The 23,777-nt window shown below is 47.4% G+C and overlaps 1 protein-coding gene across 2 annotated transcripts in view; it reads right to left on the bottom strand.

The window, feature by feature from the left end:
- Window positions 1-23,777, bottom strand: part of SGSM2 (small G protein signaling modulator 2) — a 127,961-nt gene that overhangs the window by 60,528 nt on the left and 43,656 nt on the right. For both annotated transcript variants that reach the window (XM_055001677.1, XM_055001676.1), the window contains exon 3: window positions 2,567-2,729. In XM_055001677.1, the coding sequence (XP_054857652.1) occupies window positions 2,567-2,729 (163 nt within the window). The remainder of the gene's footprint in view (window positions 1-2,566; window positions 2,730-23,777) is intronic.

Below are 23,777 nucleotides of genomic sequence, written 5' to 3'. Positions count from 1 at the left end.
TGTCTGTGCTCACGGCCGTTGCTACCTCTACTGGCAGTGAACTGCACAACTTAATCTCTTGATGAGTAAAGAAGTCTTTCCTTTTGTCTGTCCTTAACCTATTGCCCACGAACTTCACTGGGGGCTGCCAAGATCTCATATTATGGGAGGAGAAAAAGTTCTCTCCCCGCTTTCTTCACCCCACACGTAACTTCACAGACCTTTTGTCACTGCCCCTTTAATGCTTTCTTCTTATCCCAGACTCTTCTTCAGCCTTTCCTCACAGAGCAGGTGCTCCACCCCTTGGTCACCAGGGTTGCCCTCTTCTGCACTTTTTCTAGCTCTGCAACTACATGTATGTATCTCCCCCTGAAAGCCCGGCAACCTGCCACACCCATTCAGACGGACAAACCAGCTAATCACGGAGGTGAAACCACCAGGAACCTGCTTAGAACCTGCCAGTCTGTGCGGAGAGCACCTCCCCCCTCTAGATCTCCCATACGCCTGGCTCTGGCGTGCTGTAAGCTAGTGACCTGAACAGAGACGAAAGCGGCTTCTGAAAGCTGAGTGTTCTGCCTACATTCTCCCCGTGTCTTGACCTGCAAATAAAAAAGCAAGAAGGAAAAACTCACATAGACTCTTTTGCAGCTTCCCAAGGATGGGGATGCAGAGAGAACAGGGAGCTCCTCCACTGAGAGCCAACGAACAACCCCAGCCCCTTGCAGGGCACCATCAGTCTAGGGGCACCAGGCTGATGGGGAAATACCTCAAGGGAGAACCCATTTCACACTTAATGCGGCCACAGACTCTCAAGGAAAATGGGGTGTGAGACAGGGGAGCAATTCTGTGCCCACCCCCACATTTTCCGATTCCAGTTCCACTCCCCTTACTCCCTGTCAAGCCAAAGGATAGCTCAGCCCCTGGCCCTTACCAAAAAAATGGACACTTTATACTATCCATTTGCATGGCATGACAGAAATGGGACTGGAACAAAGGAGGGGTACAACCTTCCTACAAGGAGAATATAGTAGCATTAGTAGGGCAAAGCCAGTTTGGTGTAGTGGTTGAGAGTGCGGGACTCGAATGTGGAGAGCCGGGTTTGATTCCCCACTCCTCCCCTTGAAGCCAGCACAGTGACCTCGGGCTAGTCACGGCTTTCTGGAGCTCTCTCAGCCCCACTCACCTCACAGGGTGTTTTGTTGTGGGGATAATAATGACATACTTTGTAAACTGCTCTGAGTGGGTGTTTAGTCATCCTGAAGGGCAGTATATAAATCGAATGTTGTTGTTGTTGTTATAAAACACAATGGTCGCCTTTCCAAAGCAGAAAAAATTAAATCTCATGCTATGTCCCTATAGATCTCATAACCCCACTCATTCCCACTGTTGGTCACATTTGGTGACTGCTTATCAGAAGGTAATAAGGGGGGGGGCTTCTTGCAGACATGGGGCGGGGGGTTCTGCATCCTCAGAGGAGTGCCCAGGTATGCAAAAAATAGCAACACATGGGTTTTTTTTTAAAAAAAGGAGGAAAAAACTCCCCGAACAGCCTGAGGGGGGAGGGGGCCCTCTCCAAGAGGCTCAGAACGTGGAGTCAGTTCAAGGGGGGAGGGAATCCAGAGAGATGAGGGAATTGACCCGCTCCAACCCCCAGAAATTTACAGTAGCAAGAACCGGGGGAGAATGTGGGCTTTAGGATCAATCCCCCGTCATTCATGGACATTCATGCAGCCCCTCCCCCCACATAATATACCTCCAAAGATAAAACTGGTTTTCCTTCCCATGCCTTAAACTCTTATAGGTGGTCATCTGCGTTCCGCTACAAGCTGCAATCTGAAGAATACTTTCCTGGGAGTCAGGCCCATTGAATACAATGGGACTTACTTTTGAGTAGTCTTGCTTAAGATTGCTGCCTTGGGACTCTGTCTGCGATGGGTCTGGGCCCTGATAGTATGTACAGAACGCTTTCCCCTCACCCCTGGATCCGCAGCAGCAATAGATCCGTCCACCACAATTCATAAACACCGAGGGAGAGGGGGCACTCTCTGAATTTTTCATCTCAGATTCCAAAACATTCTGGGCCAGGCCTCTAAAGGACCATTTTGAGGACTGTTACCTGGCTTTCTAAACATTTTGTCAGCCGTTTTGAGGGCCTCTAAGGGCCAAAAATAAAGTGGGTTATAAATGCGCCAAAATAATAAAAACAAAACCAATCTAAGGTAGCATTATCCTGAGTCAGACCATCGGGCTGCCAAGGTCCGTTGTCAGGACGGCCAGGTCCGACTGGCAGCCGCTCTCAGGATCTCAGGCAAAGGAAAGCTGTTTCCCAACACCTGTTTCCTGTCCTAAGCACTTCAGAATAGACCAGTGGTCCATACGGCACATTCTTGTCAAAAAGCCTTGGATCCAAGTGTCCAAGATCTGTTCCAGAGATCGGTTCTGGCCCAGTGGAAGACCCAGAAATCTGTGCCCATCCTGCCACGTTTCATGCAAAACACAAGAGACCCAGTTCCAAGGCCCCTCCTGGCATCTGCAAAACAAAGCTTCTCCTGGGGAGGCTCAACACATCAACCCCGCTGGGCCTTACCTGCCATCTACTTGCTGCAAGAGGTCCTGCACTTTCTTGCATATGTCGCTCGCCACATCGTAAGTCTTGCCAACCTTGGTGAAGAGGGCAGCAATCTTGTCGGTCCGCAGGAAGCCAGCCGCCCGTCGTTTCAGCATGTGCAGAAGGCACGATTCCACTACCCCTGAAAGCAAAAGAGAAATTACTGGGCAATTCCATTTTTCTCTAAAGAGCCAGTTCGGTATATCAGCTAAGAGCAGCGGGACTCTAATCTGGAGAGCCGGGTTTGATTCCTCCGCTTGAAGCCAGCCGGTGACCTTGGCTCAGTCACAGCTCTCTCCGAGCTCTCTCAGCCCCACCCACCTCACAGGGTGTTTGTTGTTGTGGGGATAATAATAACATGCTTTGTACACCACTCTGAGTGGGCGTTAAGTTGTCCTGAAGGGCGGTATATAAATCGAATGTTGTTGTTGTTATTCAGCTCACTCTGCTCACCTGAGGAAAGGGACTAAATGAGACTGAACTAGCGAAGTCTACTTTGCTACTGGACTCTTTTTGATTTAGCAAAGTCTAGACATCAAATTCAGCAGACTTTTTGCTGATTTCCTTCTGAATGCAGACGTTCCTGGGGAGCCATGAGGCCGCGTGCCAGGGGGCGGTCCAGAGGGAGAGGATCCAAGGCCCGTCTAGTCCAGCATTCCCAGTAGCTGTACCCACACGAGGCCAGCAAGCGGGGCAGGGAAGCCAGACAACCCCTATCACGAGCCCTCCGGTCTGCAAACATAATATACAAGCATTGCTTTCTATAGGCGCACCTGCATGCTGGGCAATTAAAGTGGCAATCAAAGAGGCCGTAAGACCCAAATCTGTAGTCCGCAACCAGTGGCCTGTGGGCCAAGTACGGTCCCAACAGTTGCCCACCCTTTGGTGGCTGAAGTACACGCTGTGGTTTGTAAAGTGGAGTGTATGCTTTCCCCCAATCTGGCCTTGATGTCAGGTATGAAAGAACTGGTTTCCTTAGGAGCCTGAGGTCCCTATTCAGTCTGGGACCACAGCGTGGGGAGAGAAGAGGATTCAATCTTCCTCCCCTCAAGCTGTTTTCCTGACCCAAAATGGGAGACACTATTTGCCCAGTTTTGAGGAGGGGGGGTGCACATGTAGCCCATCGATATTCCAAGCAAGAAATGTCAAGGATGAATTGTGGTTCCCTCTTTTCTTGGATGAATTTCCTTTCTGCTACCAGAGATGACCCCTGTATACAACTTGGCAGCTATTCACAGATCTGCACTGCTTTCCAGACACTTAAATACATACAACTGATTTATGACTGACCACATTCAGAAGGATTTTTGGCAGACGTATGTGAGACTCAGAGCCTTCAAAGAGTCTCCACTTCCCCAAAAGATAAAATACAAGGGACTGCTGTCTTTTACAAACAGGATATAACGGCAACCACCTGTGTTCAGTTGTGTCAATTGGTGCTAGGAATCTCTGGGGAGGGAAAAGGGGTTTTTGCAGCTTTAAAAAAGGAAAGAGGCAGTGTGATTCACTTGAAAAGATGGATTTTGTTTTTCACTGGACTGAAAATCTCTCTCACGCACAAACACACTCTTGCACACACAAAGAGGGCTGTTTCAAGACATCAGTGCCGACGCAGTTGAAGAACACTAAGCTACCATATACAGAACCAGACCATTGGAGTGCCTAGCGAAAGACAGGCCAGGCCGCTTGGGCTGGCAACGGCGCTGCAGGGTCTCAGGCTCTTCCTCAACACCTGTGATTCGAGACCACGTGCTTGACCGCCTTTCAGGACATCAAGGAAGGGGAGGATGTTAATGAAAGGAGCCTGGGGGGCTCTGCACAAGCATGGAGAAATAAGTCCAAGGGAAGAAGGAAAAGTCGATCTCCCTTCTGAGCCTCCTCTCAGTTCTGCAATACAAACCGGAAGACGTGCACTAAGGCGACGCTCTGGTCCACTGGAGCTCAAGAATTGTTTTGAGGTGCCTGAGATGGTGACGGAGACGAGACGAGAGTGGGAGGAGAAGCACAAAAACCTGGAGGAGGGAGTGAAGAGGGCATGGAGCGACACGGAAGTGGAAGAAAACGGAAGGTGGTGGTCATCGGGGACTCTCTGCTCAGGGGTATGGAACGTCCAGGCCAGATCCCCTATTCCGAGAGATGTGTTGAATCATAGAGTTGGAAGGGGCCATACAGACCATCTAGTCCAACCCCCTGCCAGGAGCCAGAATTCAGGATATTACAGACCGACTGCTGAAACTGATCAAACCGACCAATCAGTACCTGTTTTGTGCTGTTTCACAAGGGAACAAATGACTCGGCTGCGAATACCATCGCAAGAATTGAAGAGGACTATGAAGTTCTTGGAAGGCAGTTGAAGACAGTGGGGGCACAGGTGGTATTCTCTTCTATTCTTCCTGTCAAAGGAAGAGGAATGGAAAGGGAGCAGACCATACTCGAGGTGAATCGTTGGCTGAGGTGGTGGTGCCGGCAGGAGCGCTTTGGGTTCTGGGACCACGGGATAAGTTTTCTTAGAGAAGGCCTTCTAGCACATGATAGGCTTCACACCTCTCAAGGTCAGGGAAGAAAATGTTTGGAAGGAACCTGGAGAGCTTCATCAGGAGACCTTTAAACTGATGCTGCAAGGGGAAGGGGATGATCAACAAGGGGATTTCAATGAAGAAGTGATAACAACGGGGGCCCACCTAGGTAGGGCAGATCAAACAAAGGTACAAGGTTACAAGTGCCTATATACCAATGCGCGAAGTATGGGTAATAAAAAGGAAGAGTTTGAGCTTCTCTTGCAAACAGAGGGCTATGATATAGTAGGAATTACTGAGGCTTGCTGGGATGATTCCCATGACTGGAATGTGGTAGTTAGGGGTGTGCAAGCCAAAAATTTTCGGCTAAAGCCGAAAGCAGAAAGCCGAAAGAGGATTCTCTTTCATATAAGCCGAAAGCCGAAACGGCCAGCCGTTTCGGCTTTCGGCTTTCGGCTTTCGGCTTACTTTCGGCTTTCGGCTTTTTCAATGGGAAAATGCCTCCGGCGTCTTCCCGGACGTCTGGGGGAGGCATTTTCCCACCGAATCAGCCCAAAATTGGTGGGGACCTTCCTCGAACGCCCACGGAATGACTCTCATTAAGCCTCTGAGTTCATTGAAGTCGGCCCTAAGAAAATCTAACTTACAAGTTTGGCTACAAACTTCCTTGGCTCCCCACAGCAACTGGAATTGATGGAGGACACGGTCACTTTCCCCTAAGGTCCCCACCACCTTCACCCCATCTACCAATTCTTCCCTGTTGGTTAATATTAAGTCTAGTATGGCTGAGCCCCTTGTAGCTTCCTCCACCATTTGAAAAAGGAAGTTATCGGCTAGGCAGGTCAGGAAGTTGCGTGAGTCTTGTCGCTTTGCTGAGCTTGCCCATCCCTAGTGGTAGTGTATGGGTACGAGTTGTTCAAGAAAAACCGGAAGGGTAGAAGAGGAGGCGGAGTGGCATTGTATGTGAGGAGAGGGCTTGATTGTCAGCAAGTTCTGGAGAATGTGGTTGACAGCCCAGAGGAAAGTATATGGGTACAAATAAGGGGAAGAAGGACAAAAGGGTATTGTTGTTGGAGTCTGCTACAGACCACCTGACCAGGGAGAGGAAATGGATGCTGACCTCCTTGAACAGATCAGTAAAGTATCCAGACATCAGAACCTGATAATTATGGGTGACTTCAACTTCCCCGATGTATGCTGGGAGACAAGCTCAGGAAAGCGACAAGACTCACATAACTTCCTGACCCGCCTGGCCAATAACTTCCTTTTTCAAATGGTGGAGGAAGCTACAAGGCACTCAGTCATACTAGACTTAATATTAACCAACAGGGAAGAATTGGTAGATGAGATGAAGGTGGTGGGGACCTTAGGGGGAAGTGACCATGTCCTCCTTGAATTCCAGTTGCTGTGGGGAGCCAAGGAAGTTTGTAGCCAAACTTGTAAGTTAGATTTTCTTAGGGCCGACTTCAATGAACTCAGAGGCTTAATGAGAGTCATTCCGTGGGGGAGTGTGCTGGAAGGAAAAGGAGCGAGTGAAGGGTGGGCTCTCCTCAAACATGAGCTTTTGCAAGCTCAAGCCCTCAGTACTCCAGCAAGACAGAAACATGGTAAGGGCTCCAAGAAACTGTCAGTCCTTGTCAGCTAGATCCTCAAGTCCCTCACTGCAAGCGCTCAGGTGCATTGGTTGAAGTAACTTTTATTAGAGGTCCATACAGTCCAAGATGTTCACACAAAGGTAGCAATTGGCAGAAGTGACTATTCAAAAATGGGTACTACTAATTATAAGGAAACTTCCCGCCCTTTGGGTCTATTGGCATTCTGGCGCGAAATCCCAAAGAGTTACATGGGAACTGATTAGTTTAGACTAGACACAGTACAGAATGAAATCATTCTAGCCTCTGAGAAAAGATACAATGCTCGCTGCTTGTAGCTTGCGTACAAGGACACTTATGGTAGAAGTGAAAGTACATACTTTCAACAGATAACAGTCAACTCCCGCTGGTAGACAACCCCCCTGGTTCAGTACAATTCATGTTAGCAGTTTACACACTCTCTGATGATTAATACAGTGTACTGAATACAACTTCAGCAAACAGTTATGATCAGCACAAAAAGCTGAACACATTATTGGCAGGTATGCAGGCAGGCACACCGGACAGAAACCGATGTGGATGAACAGAGAGCTCCAGAATAAGCTAAGGGAGAAAAGGGAAATGTTCAGGAAATGGAGAGAAGGACAGACCTCTAAAGAGGAGTATATGAGGCTTACTAGGTACTGCAGATCAGCCACCAGAGAAGCCAAAGCTCAATACGAGCTGGGTCTGGCCAGGAGGGCTCACTACAATAAGAAAAATTTCTACAGATATGTGAGAAGCAAACGCAACGTAAAAGAGGCAATTGGACTTTTGGGAGTGGAAGGAGAAACTCTGATGGAGGACAGAGAAAAAGCAGACAGGCTTAATGACTTTTTTGCCTCTGTTTTCTCCCTGAAGAACTTGAGCCCATCTAGAACTTGAGGCCTACCACTTGCCTCCTGGACCCGTGTCCATCGTGGCTGGTGAAAGCCAGTGTTGGTGGACTACGGGATTCCTTGGAGGCTATTATCAACACATCCTTGGGCTCTGAGGTTTTTCCACTAAAGGAGGCTGTGGTGAGGCTCCTGTTAAAGAAACCATCACTGGATCCCGCCGACCTGCTCAGTTACCGCCCAGTCTCGAACCTCCCATTTCTGGATAAGGTGATTGAGTGGGCGTAGGAAAAACAGCTGCAGTTTCCTGAAGGAGACCTCGGCCCTGGATCCCTTCCAGTCCGGCTTCCGCCTGGGCCATGGGACCGAGACACTGCTGGTCGCCCTCACGGATGATCTTTGCAGACACCTGGATCGAGGCGGAACAGCGCTGTTGATTTTACTAGATCTTTCGGCAGAGTTCAATACGGTCGATTATGATCTTCTGACCCACCGCCTCGCCGACATGGGAATTCAAGAGACGGCATTACAGTGGCTTGTCTCCTTTCTCCACAGTCAGGGACAGAGGGTGGTGCTAGGGGAGAAGTTGTCATCCCGCTATCCACTAGTGTGTGGTGTGCTGCAGGGGGCAATACTCTCCCCATTATTGTTCAACATCTATATGCTCCCCCTCGCCCAGCTGGTGCAAAGTTTCGGGCTTGGGTGTCATCTGTACGCTGATCCATTGATGGACGGCCAGCCTGGATTGGCCCCGGATGTCCTGGAGCATGCTTTTGAAGCCGTGGCTGGATGGTTGAGGCAGAGTCGGCTGAAGTTAAACCCCTTGAAGATGGAGATCATGTACTTGAGTCGCGAGAGTGTGGATTTGCGGCCCAGGCTTCCTACACTCGATGGGGCAGTGCTTTCACAGGCTCCGAGAGTTAGGAGCCTGGGGGTTATTCTGGATGCCTCTTTGAAAATGGAGGCCTAGGTCATGGCGGTTAACAGGTCATCGTTCTTCTATCTCCGACAGACCAGACAGCTTGCCCCTGTCTTTTGACCTACGACTTAACTACAGTGGTCCAGACAATGGTCACCTCTAGGTTAGACTACTCTAACGCGCTCTACGCAGGGCTTCCCTTGAACTTGATCCGGCAGTTACAACTGGTCCAAAATGTGGCGGCACGTGTCATCACCAGAGTGCCTTCTAATGCACACATAACACGGGTATTGCGCCAGCTTCATTGGTTACCGGTGGAGTACCAGATCAGATTCAAGGTTTTGGTATTAACCTAAAAAGCCCTGTGCGGACTGGGACTGGCATATCTGTGGGACTCGAAGCAAAGGGCTTAAATTACATGCACAAAGGTACCGGCTGGATATTAGGAAGAACTTTTTCATGGTCAGAGTAGTTCAAAGGTGGAATCAGCTGCCTAGGGAGGTGGTGAGCTCCCCTTCACTGGCAGTTTTCAAGAAGAGGCTGGATGAATACTTGTCAGAGATGCTTTAGGCTCATCCTGCATTGGGCAGGGAGTTGGACTAGAAGGTCTGTATGGCCCCTTCCAACTCTGTGATTCTGTGACCATAAAACACATAAAGTTGTCCTATACTGCATCAGACCCTTAGAGCTAAACTACAAGAGACAAATTACACAAGGACACTTATGTGAAGGGAGTTGCAATGTTAGCCGGGAAGCTGAGTTTTAAAGGACAGATCGGAAGGCTCTGTCAATTTCTCCTCTCTGCAGAGCAGCAAAGATGGCTCCTCAGAGGGTTTATTTCCTCTTCGCCTCCCAGAAGGGGAGAAGAAACTGACAGAGCCTTCAGGAGGCAAAAAGGAAATTAACAAACCCTCTGAGGAGCAATCTCCATGGCTCTGTAGAGAGGGGAATTTCACAAAGCCTTCCGATCTCTCTTTCAGAACTCAGCTTCCCAGCTAACATTGCGTCTTCCTTCATTTGAGCATCCTCATGTAATTTGTTTCATGTGTTTTAGCTCTTAGTGGAGGAAAAGTACTTTTGCTCAGAGGCATGTTGTGTTGTGTTGTGCTATATATCTGTGGGGGCCAAGCCCAGTGCTGAAAACCAATCCCAGAGTAGAACCTAGGTTTACAGGCACACTAGATAAGACTGGGAGAAATATAATAGGTAGTCGTCATAGCAGAGATGAAAGCAATCCAGGACGGGGCTTCAGTAAGAAAGGGGCCCATCTTTGGTCTCCAGCATCATTAAACAAACAGGGAATGCCACGCATGCTCCTCTAAGGTAACAGGCAAAACCCAGCCATCGGGATATGGCCAGCCTGGCGCAAACACTCTTCAGTGGCAGGGGGTGATGCTGAGAGTGAGAGCGGGGGCGGGGGGAGGCATGGAAAATGCAGTCAATAAACAATCAACAAGATGCAGGAAAAAAGGATTTCTCTCTCTTTCTGAGCTCCACAGACAAGGAGGGAAGGGAAGAAAGGGCAGTATGTTCCTTGACAGAATACTGTTTTTAACATGGAAAGCTCCAGAACAGAATGGAACACATTGGCATTGACTGGGAAAGCAATTAAGTATCTAAACATTTACATATTTTGATATCCTGATAGGTACCCAAAGTGGCTTATAACATCATTTGTGCCCCCTCCATTTAATCTTCACAATAACCTGTGAGGCAGATTATGCTGAAGGAGAGTGACTGACTCCACTCACCCAGGGAGCTTCCATTTTTATTCATTCATTCATTCATTTATTTAATGTCATTTACGGTCTGCCTACCTCACTGAGACTCGAGGTGGATTACACAGCGTGGGTCAGTACAATCAATATTAAAGACATTTCAATATATATGTAAGTTGAAGAAACGCTGAATCAGAACAGAAGCCATTTCTAGAGCAATTTGAACCTGCGTCTCCCGGATCCCAGCCCATCTCTAACACTGCACTACGCCCGGCTCTCATGAACCTGAACACTGTCGCAATTAAAAATCCCTTGCAGGGGCTAGTCTTCTTTTCTGCACCCCCATTTCCTATCTTTGGCTCTAACCTTTCTTCAAATGGACTAATACAAATATTTAAAATATATATCTACATATATCTCAGTTATTAGACATAAGAGAGAGAGAAGCAATCTTGTAAGATGTTCATTACTGCGGCAGATATATGCATTATCTGAAAACAAAGGAAGAATGCGTTGCTCTTCAGATCCATTGTTTTAACCAATCTGTGAATCCATTAAAATCCAATGAAACTAAAATGTCTTTAACTGGGCAGCATACTTTATATTTTGCACTTCAAATCAAAATCTCCTGTCGATAACCTATTGTTATCATGCTTTTTCTCCAAGCTGCATTACGTAGTTTCTCACCTCCTCCATGTTATTCTCACAACAACCCTGTGAGGTGGTTTAGAGAGACTAACTGGGAAAGCACCAGTCAGGGAGGCTGTTTTCATACATTGGCCCTTTCCACACTGCTTACCTGCTGCCGCAACGATACGAAATATCACGCAAAAAATGCGGAACAAAGAACATATATCTATGTCTAATGTATACAACATGCCAAATAGCTATCTATATTACAATCTGCAAAAAAATCCCTTCAATAACATGGCTCTTTGTTGTTATATGTAAGAATACCATTTGCATTCACATGAGAAAAATTGTTAAATTAAAAAAATTAACAATATAAACAAACACAATACCAAAAAAAACCCTTCAAGCAGCGGAAAATAAAGAACTAAGATTGACCAAAATACACACAGAAATGAAACCAGGAACATTTGTTCAACCCTAGACAGGGAGGGAGGGAGGGAGGGAAAGCGGCACGGCAGAACCCGGTCTCTTCAGATCTTGGGAGCCAAGCAGGGCCAGTACTAGGATGGGCAACCACCAAGGAAGACTCGGCCGAGGAAGGCTCTGGCAAACCACCTCTGCTGCTCACTTGCCTTGAAAGCCCCTTGCTGGGGGGGGGGGGGGTTGCCATAAGTCAGCTGTGACTTGAAGGCACTTTACACACAGGGAAGGATAAAATCTACTGACAAACAGGCAGAGCTCAAGAACAGCCCCTGGCGAGCCAGAGGGCAGAGCCTCCTGCTCAGGGGCAGAGCCTAATGGACGCAAAAGCATTCCGATCAAGTCATAGCAAATAGCTGGGCCCTTGGTCCTGGCATGCTCACTTAAGATCTCCCAGGCTGCATCCACACACTATGTGATACTGCACTCCACAGCTGTGAACCCCAATTGTGATGCCCACTGGCAGCTTCCTGGTGCCCGTCTGCTTCTTCCCTAATGTAAAGTGCCAGTCTTCCACCTTAATGGAGCAGGAGGTGCTTCAGAAGAACACCAAAGAGGCCTCACTGCCGAGCCCGCCAGGAGCATCCATTCAGAAACAGCTGCCTCCATTTGGTACCACCCCAAAACTTTGTGATTGGCCCCAGCCTCCCATAGTATCTCACGGCAGCCATAGTACCCACACCCTGCTCTCAGTGGGTACCAAAAATACCCACATGCTCTCCAGGACTGGGGATCCCAGCACGGGAGTGATCCTTTGCAAGTGGATTTCCCTGCACAGATGACAGAAGCCATGAAACGAGAGGCTGCCCTGATGCAAGAACGGTGCCGTACTCAAGAATGTGCGGATGCAAACCAAGAGCCCCCCCCCACCACCGGTAGTGGCTAAAACCCTAATGCTTCAGGCCAGCCTTGGAAATAGATGAGGAAGGTACACACACCAAGTGTTCAACACGTGCCAAACCCTCCTCAGGTGTTGTTAGGGAGCAGCCAAGGGGCATGCATGTTTGTTCCCTCTGGGGCACGCAGACAGCACCTTGAGTGCCAGGCACCAGATTGCAGCTGCCACCTGAGTGGGTGGGGGAGACGGGCGTAAGGCATCTTCACCTTCTGGACTTCCCACACACAGCTGAGATGAGCTCAATACAAACATCAGTTCCAAAGGGGGGGGGGCAACACTGAGTCAGTTTGTCAGCCAAGCCAACTGGCAATCGGAAGAGCTGGAGGCAATGAAGAGGAAGAACTTTATAAATAGATATGAAGCCCCATCTCAGATCCACAGACGGGCCTTCTCTGAGTTTCTCTGATGTCGACTCAAGGATGGCTGCAGCCCAAGGACAGAGATGGACTTGAACCCAGAACCTCCTGCTCTGTCAACTGCATGCCCACTGACAGTTCAGAGACCAAGACAGAGGCCTGTGAGTATTTGCAAGCATCTTTAGCTCAAGTCCTTCCACCCCTTGTTCCCCATGTACCAGGTTTATTTACTTGATTTTATTTTATTTATTTCAAATTTCTATTCCGCCCTCCCCGCGAGCGGGCTCAGGGCAGATAGCAACATAATAAAATACAATAAAAATTCATCTACATTAAAACAACAGTGTATTAAGACACATTTAAAACAGGATGGTGGACAGCCTTGATAAAGTTTCTAACAAGGAGTAAGCTGACTGGAGTCCTTTCACTTGTTCAGAGTGGGGACCACACCAAAGGAAGCCAGTATGGTATAGCGGTGAGAGCGCCAGATTGGATCTGGGAGAGCTGGGTTCAAATCCCTACTCTGCCATGGAAGCTTGGGTGATTTGGGGACAGTCATGCAGACTCAGCCTAACCTACCTCACAGGGTGGTTGTGAGGAAGAAATGGAGGAGAGGAGAACAACATAAGCCACTTGGGTCCCCAGTGCAGGTGGGGGGGGGCAAAATGAAGTAAATAAACAAATATACTTGTAGCACATGCCCTTATATGTCTTTATGGAGCAGTTGTTTTTGGAACACTGCATACAGTCAGAAGAGGACCTGAGAGACCCAAGTCTGCATTCCCACACGCCCACGGAAGCACACCAGGGTGACCTTTGCCCAATCTCTCAGCCTAACCTACATCACAGGACGGTTGTTATGAAGATAAAATAAGGAGGGGGAAACAATGTTGTATGCTGTTTTGTATCTCCACTGGGGGGAACAGCAGCATAAAAAATTCTTATTAAATAAAACAAACATTTCTGGTCACTCCACCACAAAAGAGAGACCGTGAATCTGAAAACGCAGCTCTGTGTCCCGAAGCACCTTTCTGTGGGGAAAGGCTCCAGAACTTGGGCCTTTTCAGCTGGGAAATGACTAGAGGGATTGGCATGACAAGGTTTATTAAACTATACGCACAGTAAAGACGACGGATAAAGAGATTCCCGCCCCCCCCCCCTTACACACATCCCAAGATCCAATGCAATAACAGGAAGCCTTCATAAGGGAGCATTTCTCCAGAGAATACAATTAGCTTATGGAACTTACTGAGACAGGACACAGTGATGGACAGTAATTCAGATAGTTTTAAAAGGAACAATCATGGAGGACAAGTCTATCATGAATTCACAATGAGAGCTAAATAGAACCTCCATCTTAGGAGGCAGTATACCACTAAATAGCAGTTGCTGGCAGCCTTTATTCCCTGCTTGTCAGTTTCCCAGAAGCACATGACCGGCTGCTGCTGGAACCAGGATGTTGGAATCAACGGACCTCCCTCCATCTGACCCTTTCTTCCATATTAAAAACTGCGGGCGGGATGCAACCAGCATGCCTGTGAGTGAAAAAGAGTGGACGGAAGGGACCCCTATGACCACCCAAAATACATGAAGAAAAGCCACATGGGCTTTCGTAAGGAGGACAGCTAGGGAACACTGTGCAAAAAAGCTGGCTGGATCCAACCCTGTGTTATTCATCATATGCAGAAGATTGAATCCTTCTTCTCTGGGAAACTCGGTCAATAATTAAGAAAAATTAAGCATCTGTTAAGAAAGGAGAGGGGGCAGAACTATAGCAACTGCATTGTCCACAGTATCAAAAGTTAAACTCAGGATGAAATTCACGTCAAAAGGAAGAGAGGTTCATTCTGCACAATTCTTTCTTCTTGATTTTACACAAGGGGCTTCCCCACCACCATCCCTTTTAATTGCAGGGCTCAAGGCTACTGAATTCTGGAGATCAGAGAAGCTTCCAGGCTGACCCCCTTGAACCTCAACACTGGAGCCCTGCTAGACTCATGTTCCAAACCATTTCAGGACAGCATCCCCAGTTTGAAGAGCTGAGCAGCTGAGCCACCATCAACTTACAGGGAAGCAGGGGGAAAAGGGACTTTCCGTTGACCAAAATCCAGTGCAAGCCAGGGATGTTGCCAAAATCTTTAACCAAAAATGTTCTTTTGCTTTTAAACCCAGTAGGTTCAAGGAGTGCCCTGTGTTGCTAAGGAACAACTTGCTTTTTTTTAAAAAAAGTGCTCCATCAAATATTAATGAAACACATTTAGCAAGCAGCACAGCAGATGAGGCCTTAATTGTTCCTAAACGTTACAGCCAACATCCAGGGGGATTTCGTTATTGTCTGCCTTCCCTGCCCCCCAAAAAAATTCTAAACGTGGCTCCTCTCAATAACCAGCCAGTAAGAAGAAGCCTTGACTGTATTCTTAACCAGGCCCGCATGCAGCCTCGCCGATTCCCTCTCAAGCCGGAGGCTGAAGCTGCTTGAAGTCCTGCTGAGCAACAGGCCTTCAAGCAGCCTTCCACGTGGAGAAGTGGGAGACCGGACCTGGGACCTCCTTCTGTGCGCAACACGTGTGCTCTGCCACGGAGCTGCTCCTATAAAAACGGGCACGTGAAGTCAGCCCATCCAACCCAACACACGACAGCACTCAGACACAGAAAGGTCCCTCCTTGTCCTTTACTGGAGATCTCAAGGGCCGAAACTGGGACCCTGGGAATGCAAAGTGGGCACTCAACCACTGTCCCAGGACCCTTCCCCTTGAGACTTTTCCTTCAAATAATATTTTGTTGACTGGCTGTGAGTATATGAAACTACCTTATGTGGCATTATGGGGAGGGACTGAGGCAGTGGAAGAACATCTGCCTTGGAAGCAGATGTGCCAGGCTCAATACCCAACACCTCCGGTTAAAAGGGAAGACAGTGCCTGAGACCTGAGGAGTTGCTGCCAGTCAAAGTAGAGCATGCTGACCCAGGCAGGTTTATGCATCCTTGCTAAGGAAAGGGCCATGGCTCAGTAGCAGAGCATGCGATTTGTTTGCAGGAAGTGCCAGGTTCAACTTCTGACATCTCCAGTTCAAAGAGCCAGAAGCAAAGACTTCTGCCCGATAGCCCAGAGGGCTGCTGCCCAGTCAGAGCAGACAATATTGACCTTGGCAATGGTCTGATTCAGTAGCCCTGTACACACAACCCCTCGATGCATGGACTGGACACATGGAGGGAGGGAGGGAGAGGGCATGCGTGTGCCGGCAACACTGTGGGATCATTGGCTCATGAGCAGGGTGCCGATGCGCCAAGGCAGTGTTCATGCCTATACTTCCTCCCTGTGATCACAGGTGCTGCTTTCCAAACACAGTGCTGATTGGGAAGTGCAAGTATAAGTGAGGACACTGCCTCTATGCACAGGTGCTATGCTCACAAGCCAAAGATCACACAAAGGCGGTGCATTCACTCCCATTCTTCCTCTCCCCACATTCAGTCAAGGCATGGTTAAGTGTACAAGGCAGGTAGAAGGCAGTTTCATGTGTATGTGGCTCTGAGGGTTACAGGCATGGTTTGGGCTGCAGAGCATGGGAATGAGCAAAAAGAGCAATAATGGAGTCTCTCTCTCTTTCTCTCACTCACACAAACCCATTTCTAGGCTAATTTGGGAAAGCCATCCATCTTTGCCTGCTGGGTGGGGCCAATACTCTTTCTACTTGCAAGCAAAAAAGAAGTAGTACAGTACGGCTGCCTGGGACTGATGGTGCATGCTGGTAAGTTTGCCAGTGGAAGAGCAGCACCGTGTCGTATTGCTGCCATGCCTACGCTTTTAACTGAAGATGCATGGAATGATCCTTTCTCATTCTGAAGGTGCTGGCCTTCCCCCCCCCCCGCCCCTAGCAGTTGGCACCTGCAGTTCAACCCATCCTATTTTGGCAGGTTCTTGGCAAGGGCACTGGGAGGGGCAAGGGGTTGGAAGGAACCATATAGATTTTTTTTTACCACACACACACACACAAATAACATTAGGACTATTCTCTTCCCGTTACACTCTGGGCTGGCATCACAGCAAGAAAATGAGAAAAGTTGAAATGGGCTATAAACTTTAATAAAGAAATAACAATGGAGGCATGGGAATACTTGTGGAAAACTACAATGAAGACAACGACATGTATTAATATCAAAGAGAACATTTATAAAATGATCTATCGTTGGTACATGACACCAAAGAAGATTGCGCTAGGGAATTTGAATACTTCTAATAAATGCTGGAAATGTAAGAAGCATGAGGGCTCCCTCTATCATATGTGGTGGTCGTGTGAGGTAGCCAGGCAGTACTGGGGGGAAATAATAAGAGAAATGAGTGAAATTTTACAATTTCAAATTAATAAGAACCCAGAACTCCTGCTACTGAACTTGGGAATGGAGGGAATTCCAGCCCAACACAGGACGTTGATATTTTATATGACAGCAGCAGCTAGACTTTTGTATGCGCAAAAATGGAAAGTACAAGAAGTGCCAACTATTGAAGATTGGACTTACAAATTGCTGTATATGGCTGAAATGGACAAGATGACAAGAAAATTGAGAGATCTGGACTCAGGGCAGTTCAACACAGACTGGGAGAAGCTGAAACAATACCTGGAGAAGAAATGGGAGGTGGGAGGAAAACTGTGGCAGTTTGAGAACTACTGAAGTATTGAAGTAGAGGGGGGAGACTTTACCGGGGGGAGAAGAGATAAATGTGAATTAATAAGCAGTCAGATTAATAGATTGACATATATATAGATATATATAGGTTAACAAACAGAACATAGAGAAAATAATTAATTATAAGGACTAAATATAAGGAGCGATTAACTAACAATATTTTCTTTTTTTTCTGACAAGTTTTGTACCAAACTGAATGTCTGAAGATATAGATGGGTCAAATTGATTGACTACGTGAGGAGAGATATATAGAACTATTATAAAAAGATAGAATGAGTAATATATATAGAGAATAAGTCAAATTGTTTGATATAAACGAACGTATGATCTATATGGTTTATGATATATAGAAATACCTGAAATTGAAAAATTGGGATAAATTGTTTATCTAAGATGGAAACAAAGGCTTACAGTTTGGGCATATAATGTTAAAAATAGTTAAGGATGTACTGCTTAGAATAATGGAGAATATATATTTGTTCTAGATAGAGGAAGCTAATAAAAGTAAGGGAAAGGGGACAAAGGGTTGGAAAGCTGTTGGAGGTCAACAAAAAGGGGGGGGAAAGGGAGGGGGTTAGAGATGAAAAAATTGGGGAAAGTTGAATGTAAATGTGGAAATAATGGATTCTAACCCAATAAAAATTTTTCAAAAAAAAAAAAAAGAAAATGAGAAAAGTTAAACTGGAGCAAAGAAATCAAGGGTGTTGGTTTCAAAGTTTCTTTCCTGGCCAGTGTGAGCTAATGCTTAAGAGTCCACAGGCGTGTTTCTTTCCCAACACAAACAGCCCATTCAGGCTTTCCTTCACATGAACTTTGAGAAAGGGGAGCGAGTTCCACCACAAATAAGTTGCTATGGGCAGCATTTCTAAAAGCCTGGCAGGTCCCAGGCCGAGCACCCTCTGATGACAGGGACAACAGTTTCCAAATGTCCATTCCCCGCAGACTGAAATCTGCTGTCTCCTGGGCCTTTCTCAAGCATCTTCCACACTAGCAAAACAGACCAACAAAATGGAGGAAAGCCAGAATGGGCTCTTTTCTTTGGGGGAGAAGCAAGTGAGTGCCAGGATATACATGGGCAGGTGCCACAGCTCCCACAGGCAGCAGATGCGGGATCAATCACCGAGGTCCAAACTGCACTCTGCACCTGGACACAATTCAGGTCAGAGTTCCCCATCCCAAGCTGTATTCCCTGCAGCCGCCGCAGGGGTTTTAACTCCCGAGCATCATGGGGCCTGATTTAGATTCAAGCCATGGCACAGGAGTAGAAAGAACTTTAGCTCACACACAGGCACCCGTGTTGCTTTTCCAACCTAAACCAGCCTGGAGAGGTATTTGCCCCTTGTACGTGTAGCGTCCCAATGTGGCAAATAAACACCGCTCAGAGCCATTTTGGGTTAGGGAAATGGCACGGGGGGGGGGGGGGCGGTGCTGAAGAGCTCCTTCCTGCTGCCTGGCCAGGGCCCCAGTCTGACTCAAGCCCTGTGGCGCTTGGGACATAAGTTCCCCGACTCTGCTGGCTCAAGTCACAGGAACACAACCCAGCTCACTTTCAAGTGTGCAGTACAGGCTGGACTTGAGTTACGGTCTTGGAGACAGATTTTCTCTTGAGACACAAAACAGGCGCCAGTGGTCAGCCAGAGGTCAAAGGGGCCAGAGGTAGGGTTGCCAGCCTCCAGGTGGTGGCTGGAGATCTCCCGGAATGACAACTGATCTCCAAGTCTCAGAGATCAGTTGCCCTGGAGAAAATGGAAGGCGGATTCTATGGCATTATAGCCAGATGAAGCCCCTCTCCTTCCCAAACCCACCCTCTCCAAGCTCCACCTCCCAAGCCTCCAGGACTTTCCCAACCAGGAGCTGGCAACCTAGCCAGAGGCAAGGCTACAAGAAAGCCCTGGCCTGGATTTCAGAGGAGTCAGATGAGAGTCCCAAGGATCGGGGGGGGGGGGGGGACAGCTGGCAAGCAGCAGCTCAACATGACAGAAAGCTTTTGTATTTAAAAAAATCTCTCATATATAGAAAACAAACGTATCAGGGGAAAGGCTCTGCCGTGGCCTCCTTTGTGATGTTCTGGGTTTCTGTGTGCTCTCCCCCCCACCAATCTGTGACTCAAAGTGTCCCAGCCTCCCTGGGGCCCCTTCAGCGTCAGAGCGAATAGGGAGCTGCCACACATTAGGGAAATCAAGTGCCGGGGCGGGGATTTGCTATGGGAGCTACCAAAGCAGTCAAGAACTATCACGATGCCCAGGGAAATTGGAAAGTAATGAAATCATACATCAACCACTACGCTGCACGTTGGTGGAGATAACTGCACCGTGAGCAGAAGGGTGCACAGTCATAAAATTCAGACTCAGCCAGGGGAGAGGGGGAAGGTTACTGCTACAGAATTTTGCTCTAGGTAGCAATTATGGGGCAGAGAGACTCCACTTTGCTTGCCTCCCCCTTGCTGCTCCTAGGAAGCAATTTCCATCTAGGCCTGATCAGGGTGTGGCATTTCCCAAAGAAAAACATGCACAGTTAATTGCCTCTAACCCAGTGCTACTCACTCAGTGGCTCAGGAGCCACACGTGGCTCTTCTAAGCACCATTCCCCAATGTGGCACCTGTCCCACATTTCAGAAAAGTGGACAAGGCCCTTGCCAGGTGGAGACTGCAGTTGGCAGGTGGTTCCCACCTTGAAACAGCTGTTGCCGGAAGAGCAAAAAACCTGCGAACAGCTATTAGAAAAACTTTCTGCAGCCCCGAGACCTTCCGAAGCTGCTGCTAAACTGAGTGGACTAATGAGAGGATTCAGCAGAAGGCAGCTTGTGTTTCCAGAACCGCATGTTTTGCTTACATAGAGTTCACTGTGTCCTTTTTTCAAATGCTGCATTTCCCATCTGGTTAATAATGTCAACTTTGCATCTCCTGTGCCAAGAGAATTGCTTGGCGTGGGTGATTCGGAAAGGGCAGGTCTGGCCCACAGCAGCCCGTTTCCAGCCCTGCCTGCATCATGTGTCTGAACTCTGCTTATTCCGCCTCCGCCCCCACGCTTCCTTTTCAAGTACGGTTTGTGCTAAACTGAGTCTGTTGGAAGCTGCTTGCTGGCCACACCCTTGGAGGAGGGAGCACCCATCTCCATCCCCATCCCCATCTCCATCCCCACCAGTTGTCATTAGAGGAATGAGGGCTCCCAGATTTCCACCACTGCCCTGATGGAGGGAATTCAGAAACCTTGAGGTCAGGAAGTGGAACAGATTATGAATTTTTAATTGTTTGGCTAGACTGGCTATGTCTCTACTCTTCCCATCTAACGGTCTCAAGAAAAGGGTCAATTTCTGTCTTGATCCTTCATTGCAAAGGGGTAGCAGCCACATCAGTCTATCATAGCAAAAAGAAACCTCCAGTGGCACCTTAAAAACTAACATTTGTTTCAATATAAATAACTGCGCTTCTATACCACCCTTCTAGACAGACCAGGGCCCCACTTGGAGCAGCGACCCAAGTCAGTGTGACTATTATTCCCACAATCCAGCTGGGGCTGAGAGGAGGGGCTGACCCAAGGCCACCTACTGAGCTCATGGCAGCAGTGGGAGTCGAACCAGCTGCCTGCTGATTCACAGCTCAGCCGCTGGGTTACAGCAGCTCTTTGATGACTCACAAAATATTGAGAAAAATGGTGCTAGTCTTTAAGTGCCACTGGACTTTTGTTTTACTAAATCATCATGAATCCCCTAGTTGTGGTTTATAAGTCTCCATGATATGTGTGTGTGTGTGTGTGCATGTGTGTGTGTGTGTGTTTAAGGGAGCCTATTCATGATTGTTTTGCAAGAGGCAGAGCTACATGTAGCCAATCTTCGGAATCAGGCAGCCATAAGTTCCTAATTGCATTTGGTAGAAAGCAAAATCTAATTATTTTCCCTGCGCAGTTTTTTCTCTTCTTCTGCAGAATCCTCTGCAGTTGTCAGAAGAGCAGACACACAACAACCTCTCTGGAGCCAACTTTTATGTAACACACACAGACACAAACACATGTTGCCTGCATAATCGAACGGAAGAAAATGCCATTGAATTTTCCGAGTCCTAGCCTATCGTTTAAAGCAACACACACGGTTAAAGTGCTGGATGTTGTTGAGAAATATTTTCCTCCTCTTTCCTCTCCATCTATACTTTACTCTAGATCTGAAATTAGCTTTAGCTTATTTATGTTTTTATCCCACCCTTTCTTCCAAAGAGCTCAGAGTGACCTACGTGGTCATCCCTACTCCATGTTATCCTCACAACTACCAGTGCGGTAGGTGAGACTGAGAGAATGGCCAGCCCAAGGTCATCCAGTGAGCTTCATAACTGAGTCAGGATTAGAACCCGGGTCTCCCCAGCCCTAATCTAACAACACCATTGGTACCCATCTCTACCACATTTAGAGGCTTTCCATCTCTCTCAGCTTGGACACCTGTCTTCAACGTGGGCATAATAGTTGTGACCTGTTAACAAATACTGCCAAAATGTATGTGGAATGACATTTATTTATTTTAAATATTCTACATTTATTTATTTAAAATATTCTACAACATATTAAGTCCTGAGGTTCAATAAGAACCATACAGTACCCATAAAAAACCAAAAATAGTTAAAAGCAACAAAGATATAGACCTCACAGGAGCTGCGTAATAAAACTAGTTACAGCAGATCCCTTAGCACTCTCTCAGGAATCCACTATCATCATCATCATCACCATCATCATCAATTTATTTCGATAAAGAATCAGCTCCAGAGAGTCAGCAATAATAAAGTGAGACATAAAAGAATAGAATAAAAAACCCAGTAAGAATAAGAATAAGGAGGGCACATGCAGTGTGACAAGCACAGAACACCGGGCGCAGGTTGTGGAGGGGACAGAGAAATGATACCTTCCTCCCACCAGGAAATACGTTATTGAGGCTGAGTGAACCGCTTGCATATCCCACACGGCGGAAGGCAAAATTTGGCAACTGTGTTAGTTATCTCCCAGGAAGTGCCTGCAAGAAGGAGGGAGACATAATGTTGTTCAGATCTTCCTGGTAAAGCTGGCAAGATTGGAGAGCTATGCAGTGAGATCGGATGTCGCTGTGGAATGGGCCGTGCAGCAGAGCAAGTTCCATGGATTCTACCTTCCCCGTGTGGAGTGGGCAGAGCCGCTGAGGGAGTGGGACGCGACGGTATCTGCCTTCCAGGAGGGCTGAAGGTAAAGCGTTAAAGCATGCGAGGGTAAAGGATCTCCAATATTTTGAGATCTCAAGGGATCTAAGATAATCTGCTGGATGGAACCATTTGGCAGGAATCCATTGAAGATTCTGTATTTTGTTGGATCCAAACTTCAAGGCTGATTTCTCCATGTAATCAGACAGTGCTTAAAAAGGCTGTTTTTGAGAGGATCAGCCATATTAAGCCCAGACACTCAGATTTCGTTAAACTGACTTTATACCCTGAACACTCAGCATTACTGACTAAAAAGCTCCTAAATCTGCTGCCTCTACTCAGTTCAGAAAGCTTTGCCATAAGGCAACTGGTTTTCCCTAGACTTCCAGCCTCTCTGCCTCAGAAACTCCCCTTTCCCTTTTGTTCAGGACGATCCTGGTCAGGCCTGATTCAGATAGAGGCGTGCACTTAAGAAGCCCTGAGCATCTAGTTAGCTTTCCTATATCAAGTCATTTAATTCCTGGCAAGAGGTACACCACAGATAATGTTCTGAGTTCATTACTGGATACCGTACATAAGTAATACAAATACAGAACCTCTGCTTCCATTCTAAACCTTTATTAATAAAACATGATTATTCAGCATCCTACTATATAAAAGGCAAACCGTGTTGCCGACAACTCACTTCTTATCCTGCTTAGGTGCAGTATGCAAGGATAAGAAGTGAGTCAGGGTCGCTGCCTCCTCGGGGCCTCCAGAGGCTCAGAAAGGCCCAGTGTGGCCAGGCCTTCCCGCTGCCTCAGGGCTTCTGAGGAGCCCACTGCTGCCGTGGAGGAGCCTGCCGCTGCCACCGCAGAGGAGCCGTAATAATACAAGGCGTCCGGCAAGGTGCACTCAATCAACTGCTCAACCAACAGCACCTGCCACTAATGTTTAGATGGTACTTCAAATAATCATGAAAACAAAATACAATTAGTGTAAGAAATTAGCTACCATTTTAAAGTGCTCAGTGCCAAACCATTAATACAATGATTACAATTTATACAGTCATTACAGTACAAGTATTACCAATACAAACGGTATTACCAATACAAAACCACGTCCCTGTAAGGTAGTCCAACAGGAGGGAAAACTTCTTTTGTTACAAACTTAAAGATTATGTTTGTTCTCTTATGATGATGTTACAAACTTAAAGATTATGTTGATGTTAAGGCTGCACACAGGTGAAGTCAGCAGCCGCCCGTACACAGGCTTTCTCTGTGGTGGCCCCTATCTTGTGGAATAACCTTCCTGAGGAGGTCAGGAGAGCCCCCACTCTCCTGGCCTTCCATAAATGATGCAAAACCAAACTATTCAAAAAGGCTTT

This window comes from Eublepharis macularius, chromosome 17 (assembly GCF_028583425.1).
Source record: "Eublepharis macularius isolate TG4126 chromosome 17, MPM_Emac_v1.0, whole genome shotgun sequence".
Classification (NCBI taxonomy): Eukaryota; Metazoa; Chordata; class Lepidosauria; order Squamata; family Eublepharidae; genus Eublepharis; species Eublepharis macularius.
Note: the sequence above shows the minus strand (reverse complement) of the source record. Positions and strands in the feature narration are given on the sequence as shown.